This window comes from Galeopterus variegatus, unplaced genomic scaffold (assembly GCF_000696425.1).
Source record: "Galeopterus variegatus unplaced genomic scaffold, G_variegatus-3.0.2 Scaffold11159, whole genome shotgun sequence".
Taxonomy (NCBI): domain Eukaryota; kingdom Metazoa; phylum Chordata; class Mammalia; order Dermoptera; family Cynocephalidae; genus Galeopterus; species Galeopterus variegatus.
The window spans coordinates 33,098-40,276 of record NW_007737270.1 but is presented as its reverse complement, the minus strand read 5'-3'; the positions used below and the strand labels follow the sequence as shown (position 1 = coordinate 40,276).

At 47.0% G+C, this 7,179-nt stretch overlaps 1 protein-coding gene across 1 annotated transcript in view; it reads right to left on the bottom strand.

Annotated features, from left to right (window-relative positions):
* Positions 1–1,430: 1,430 nt before the first annotated feature.
* LOC103610447 (arylacetamide deacetylase-like 3) overlaps positions 1,431–7,179 on the bottom strand; it is a 6,959-nt gene continuing 1,210 nt past the window's right edge. Inside the window, exons 2-4 of the mRNA XM_008594619.1 lie at positions 6,299–6,515; positions 4,197–4,260; positions 1,431–2,205 (exon numbers count right to left, since the gene is read on the bottom strand). Of these exons, the coding sequence (XP_008592841.1) occupies positions 1,431–2,205; positions 4,197–4,260; positions 6,299–6,515 (1,056 nt within the window). The remainder of the gene's footprint in view (positions 2,206–4,196; positions 4,261–6,298; positions 6,516–7,179) is intronic.

The following is a 7,179-nucleotide window of genomic DNA, read 5'->3' as shown; positions in this document are numbered from 1 at the left end:
CCCGAAACCCCCCCCCCCCCCCCCCACCAAGCCACTGAGTGAAAGCACTTTGTCTCTTCCACAATCTGCAGAAGGAAGCAGCCCTGGAGATGAGTCCGACCAGGGGCACTCCCAGCCTTTTCAAGTGTAACCCATTTATCTTCAGTGGGCACAGTCCTTCGCCAACTCTTCACCACCCTGCAGGAGAAAAGCTGACCACCCAACTTTCCAAAAGATCAGCTCATGTTTCTCCACTCATCTCCAGAGGCAGAGGTAAAACAACACTCAAATCGGGGAGCCTACCCAGCCTCAACTCAGACACCTGTCTCGGAAGGGTCTGATTTCTCTGATTCCAGCGCTCTCCAACAGCTGAGTGACCACCACAGGATGTGTTTTCAGGGGGTGGTTCCTGTTTCTTCAACAAACTCACCTGCTGCTCAGCTGTGAATGGCTCAAGGAGTTATGCAATGGGATTCCTCTCTGCTCCACACGTCAGCACAAATATTCAACTGAAAGCAAGTTAAGAGCATGCACAGAGTCCTTTGTGCAGTAGACTTGGATCCTGCCCAATAAAACCACTGACAAACCAGGAGTAGAACCTTCTGAAGACCAGGGGAGGCCAGAGTGAGAGCCCAGCCGTCTCTTTCAAAGGAATTTTTATCCCTAAGGGGCAGCTGGTCAACTTGCCCAGTGGTCCTTGATATCTCTTGTCCCTTCCAAGTACCTTGACTCGGGGTTCAATTTAGCTTCTTTAGTAGAGCAACCATTGATGTCCACCCAATATTCATTTACCCTTCTTTTAGGAAAGTACTCGCTCCCCCAGTCGGGCAGCTCTAGGCTGTATTCATCTGCCACTAGGTACCTACCACCATGGAAAACATACCCATTCTGTCTTAACTCTTCCAGCCTGGGAAGTCAAGGCTCTGAGCCCAGAGGTTGGGCAGCAGCAGGAAAAGTGTCTCCCCCCACCACCACCACCCAGCAACCTAGAACATTAGAGCTCTACCCTCTGAGCCACACTGGAACAGCCCCACAAGATTGCACAAGATGCCCCTGTGTTGTTGCAAGGTCCAACCAACCAGACACTCATGTCTCACATAGTCTGGATCAGTCTGAACAGTCTGGACTCTACCTTAGGGAAGCTTTGAGCAACACTTAAATGCTAACTCACTGTCAAAAACAGCCACTAAAGATTGTCGGCTCAAATTTTCCCAACAGTGAACATGGACAGAGGGCCCCACCCACATCCCCCAAACCTGTCTCTTCCACTGCTCTCCTCTAGACACCAGAAATATGAATTGCATGATTCTAGAACCTGGACCAGGAAGGAGACAGCAATCTCTACCACTCCCTAGCCCCATTCGCATCACCTGAATCAGCCACAGGGAGCCCCAGGGGGACTGGATGGCAGCAGAATCCACCCTTGGAGCTCCAGCAGTAGAGAGAGACACTCACAACCCCTTTATGAAATGGGCCATTGCATCCAGGATTCTCGTGGAACAGGGGAAGTGCAAGAAGCCTAGGTCAAGGGTGCTGAGCACTCCGTGGAATCCATCCTCCATGTGGTGCCAAGTCACCGGCACTCCCAGCTCCTCCAACCTCTTCTTGTACAACAGCGAATGGTCCCGGAGAAGGTCATACTCACAGCTCACAATGCAAGCTTCTGGGAGCCGAGACACTATGTCATCTTCTGCGATCAGGGGTGAACACATCACATCCAGAATGGTGCTTGTCTCCAGATAAGCGTCTTCATTCAGGGGTTCACGGGGCATGGGTCGGTAACCTCTCTTCTTAAACCTCTCTGGGATGTTTTCTGAGCCCAACCACTTTCTATACTTTTCCCAGACCTGGACAGGCAAATGAGCACCATTCATTAAGGTTCTTTCCCAGGAAGGGCTGAAATCCAGGTAACTACACAAGCAGTAGAAGGCATATTTCAAACTGAGCAGTGGGACATTCCTGTTCTGCTGAAAGGAAGGGAGTTGGAAATCCAGGGCATGGAGACCAGCATAGATCAGAATCTGAGCACGGATCTGGGGGAGATCAGGGCTCTTCACAAGCTTTTGACAAATAACCGAGACTATGCCTCCTCCCACACTGTCACCACAGATCACAACCCGGGCTGGATCCACCCCATATGCATTCAGGGTCTTCAGGAAGTGGATGGTGGCCACCAAGCAGTCTGTTATCATCACTGGAAACTTATGCTTGGGTAACTTGCGGTACCTACAAAGGGATCAAGGAAAATGGTCTACACTCATCATTCCAGCAGAGCCAAAAATATCTGTGCCCAGCATCTCGTAGCCCAAATTCCTTCCATTAACTTCCCTTTCTGAAATCGGAGCAGGTGATTTAAGTGTGAGACTTAAATGAGATGATAGACATAAAGGCCCTTCTGCCTGGTCCATAGGCTCAGTGAGAGGCAGCTGCCATTCCTTCTGTCTCAGTGCCCTATAAGGGACCGGCTGTGACCACAACAGCCTTTCATCAACCTATTGGTCAACAGCTTAGACTGCACCAACACTAGCTCCATCTTTCTGAACCTGCCTGAGGCTGCTTCCCTGACTCACACCTGTTTCTGCTCCCTGTCTTATGATTCTTTTATGAGCATCTCCAGGCTAGCTTGGGTTTTGATTCTAATTCAATTTACCATGCCCACAGGTTTTGGAGGGGCATCTTGTAGACTTAAATAACACCAGAGGCCAGCAGATAACATGCAAGACTCCCCCAAATCAGCCACACCTACTCTAGACCATGACTGCCATGCAGGGACACCAGCCTGGTATTGCTAGGCCTCATTCTTTTACAGGAGATTTCAGAAATCCAGATTTTGTGAGAAATTTCACCATGTTTAAATGCTGGCCACATATTTAAAAAAAAAAAAAAAGGAAATAGTCTACAGGACCAACAAACCTTCTGCCAGCCATTTCTGTTCCAACTCGCCCGTTCCAGGCTGTCCTGGGGTCGTGCAGGGACAGAAATGCTTTTAACTCCAAAACCCTATCTACCTTGGATTCAGAAGACAATTTTCTGGCAGAGATGTGCAGGCAGGTCCTACTGATGGTCTCTTGCTTTGGCACGACCAGAACAGGAAGGCACATGGTGTCAGCAATTGGATAAAGATTTCCATCTCATTTAGAAATCGTTTTGGAGCCGAGAACTGTAAAGTGAGGAGTTTGTCCAGGTCTCTCTCTCTCTCATCCTTACTTATGTCTTTATTTTTCATTCTTGTCAACTACCTGTGTCACAAGAAAGCTGGGAAATCGATCCCCACCAAGACGTTGCCAACTGGTATTGCTTTATGGCAGGGACATTTACATGAAACTGCAGGGAAAGTTTATGCAGGAGGAACCGCCCTAATGAGGATGGACCAGACGAGAGACCACACTGCTGGTAGTAACTGCTCCTCCTCTGTGTCCAGTGTGCCTGACGTGGAGACCCAGGGAAGGGTCCCCCCCGACGTCTGCCCCATCCGATGTCCACCAAGCCCTCTTTGAGGTTCCAGGTTGGGGGGGTAACTCTCAGAGATCAGTCAGGAGAGGGAGTGGGGCTTTTTTCCCCCTTGCTTCCTTCAGTGGATCTCAGCCAGGGGACCTTTCTCTCAGGAGCACTCGGAAATGAATTTGGTAGTGTTTGGGGTTATCTTGGTGACAGTGCTGGGCACCACTCACATTTAGCAGAGGGAGTCGCTAAGTGTCCAGAATGTGCACGGCTATTCCGCTCAATGAAGAGCTATCCCCCCCCAAAAGTGCTCCCGTGGTGAAGCTCTGCACCTGATCTGGATTTGGTAGTGTTTGGGGTTATCTTGGTGACAGTGCTGGGCACCACTCACATTTAGCAGAGGGAGTCGCTAAGTGTCCAGAATGTGCACGGCTATTCTGCTCAATGAAGAGCTATCCCCCCCCAAAAGTGCTCCCGTGGTGAAGCTCTGCACCTGATCTGCTTTAAAAGACCCCTACCCACCCAGCTTCCAAAGGATAGGGTGCACAGAACACCTCTTTTTAAACACACCCGAGGGCCACACACACGCAGGAAGGAGTTCCTGTTCTCTGTCTACTCGCTGCAGCTCTTCCTCTCCCCCTGCCTGTCTCTCCTCACTGGCCTGCCCTCGCCCTGCCCGGCCCCTCCTCTCAGTCTTCCCCCGACTCCCATGTGCCCACCCAGCACTCTGAACCAGAGCCTGGCTTCCCGGCACCTACCCCATTCCCTTTACTCACCCAACTGCCAGAACCACTGAGTCACTCTCCTTGGACAAACGACAGCATATGTGATGGTGGGTTTCTAGAAGATAAAAGGTTATTAACATTCACCAGGAGTGCTCCCTTTGCCGGCTGTCCTCAGCTGTCCTCTTCTTACTGATAGACCACTTAGGACCACGCTGACTAGGTTTTGCAAACTTGCTTCTAGCTGTCAAACTTCCTTGCAACTTTCTCACCATTTCCCCTCCGTGGCACTGTCTGAACAACTTTCTCCAAGATGCCCACACCTCCTCCCCCACCCCCGATCGATTCTACAGTTCATTAAAATATCTGAGAATCTGTTTGGCCATGGAGCAGAGATTTAGGGTGTGAGCTCTGGATTCAGACAAACCAGTGTCCAAATCCCAACTTTGCAGCCTGTTAGCTTGATCTAAAATAGTGTCCAGCAAGTGACTTAACCTCTCTGAGGCTTGGTTTCTTCATCTGTAAGATGGGGATAATGATCATATCTATCTCATAGGGGTGTGGGGGACTTCAATGAGATACTGCACATACAGGATTTCCATAGCACATGCCGTGTAAATAATAATATTGAGAAATATTAATTAATAAATATTGGCTATTACTATCATTCATCATAAAGACCAGACTGAAATTACCATTGCACTAAATCCTTTATTCTCAAAGCCTACTATGATGGAACCCTGGCATTCCACAGATTAGAAAGCACTGCTGTATGGTCCTGGCATAAAAATAGACACTCGGACCAGTGGAGCAGAATAGAGAACCCAGAAATCACCCCTCAGGCTTACAGCCATCTGATATTTGACAAAAGCAGAAAGAACATTCATTGGGGAAAAGACTGCCTCTTCAATAAGTGGTGTTGGGAAAACTGGACATCCATATGCAGAAGAATGAAACTAGACATGCACCTCTCACCATATGCTAAAATCAACTCAAAATGGATTAAAGACTTATATAAGACCCGAAACTGTAAAATTACTAAGGGAAAATATAGGTGAAATACTTCAGGAACTAGGTGTGGGCACAGACTTTATGAACATGAGCCCGAAAGCACAGGCAACAAAAGAAAAATAAACAAATGGAACTAAAAAGCTTCTGCACAGCAAAGGAAACAATCAACAGAGAGAAACGACAACCTACAGAGTGGGAGAAAATTTTGGCTAACTATGCATCTGACAAGGGATTAATAACCATGATATTCAAGGAACTCAAGCAATTACACAGTAAAAAAAACAAATAACCCAATTAAAAAATGGGCCAAGGAGCTGAATAGACATTTTTCAAAGGAAGACATACAAATGGCCAACAGGTATATGAAAAAAATGCTCAACATCACTAATCATCAGGGAAATGCAAATTAAAACCATTGGGGATAATTGGGCAGGGAACACAGGGTATAATTGCAACTTGTGGTGATGGGCGTGCTGCCAGTACGCATCTGGCCATCACATCTTGGGCATGAGTGGTGACAATCAGCTTTGTATCTCATGAATTTTCATAACAAATAAAAAAAAAAGAAAAGAAAAAGAAAGCACTGCTGAAAACAGATAAATGTGTTTTCCTCCTAATCGGTGGAATTAAGATAATAAAATTGCCTCAATTTTGAGTTTTTTCCTCTCATGAATTTTCCTCAAATCTTTGGTTTTCCTGTTTTTCTGTGCCAGAATTTGTCTCAGGCAATACCCAATGTAAAGCAAAATGATGTGCTTTAGTTATTTTCATTTAAGATAACCTCATTTCTAACTAAATAGAGATGGTGGTTGCACAACACATACTAAGTGCCACTGAATCCTACTTCAAAATTGTTAATTTTATGTTATGTGCATTTAATATATATACACACATATATGTGTGTACATATATATGCACACATATATGTGTACATATATACATATATATATATATATATCGTTACTTCCAGAAGGAGATCAATACATTCCATATTTTTGCCACCTGAATGATCTGGGACCCACCAGCTGTCCCAGTGTTCCCTGGTCATAATAGTGGACTTTAAGGCCGGGGAAGATGATAGTTCTTTTCCGTCCTTCTAAACGGGGGTGCCACCATCCTGCAGGAGATCTGAGGAAAGGACTTACTCAAGCTCCCGAAGGTGGCCCCGCCTCCGTGGTAGAATACAATGCCAGGCCTGAGAGTGCAGGTGGATGCCTTGGGCCAGTACAGCTTCACAGGGACCGTCCCAAATCGGAGATCCTTGACTGCGACATCTGGTTCCTTCTTTAGGGGGCACAGATCATGTATAAAACGGACAAATTGGGGCATAGAACAGATTCTCAGTTTCTCAAAAATCGTCCCCTGTTAGAGAGAGAAGAGGAAATGGGTCAAGAAGGGTTTCTGCATGGGCCGTCTCACTTGACACCTGGAGCCCAGATGCCACACCTGCCCTCTGCAAGTGGCGAGAGCAGTCTTAGGAAATCGCAGGCAGATTGGACCACAGACCTGCTTGACCCCTCAGTGCCCCCATCACACCTGCAGTATAATCCACCCCTGCCCAGGCCCACAGGGCTCCAGTTAGCTGGCCCCTCTCTGCTCACTCTCCTCAACACCTTACACCCCAGCCTCTACAATCAGGCTCCTGGGGTAAAAGCAATCCCTAGAGGTGAGAAGCTGGAGCTCTGGCCCCTGCGTTCTCCACCATCGAGTGCTTCTCATGAGAAGATGCTCTTGTTATCACTTTTCGTTACGTTAAGAAACAAGAAAAATGTTTTCTGTATTCAATTTTCATCACCCCTTTGCAAAAGTACAGCACCTTCATATTGGCAACACAATTATCACCGTGATTTACGTGTCTTGTAATAAATTACATGCACCAGGAACAGGGAAGAGAATCCGACTACACTACAGAAACAGTTTTCCATCTCTCAAAAGCCCCCAAATGTTTTTTTAAGTCATATTTTCTAGATTTGCTCATTCAGCTCTAATTGACTAATTTGCTACCTCTCTCTTTATTTTGCGGTTT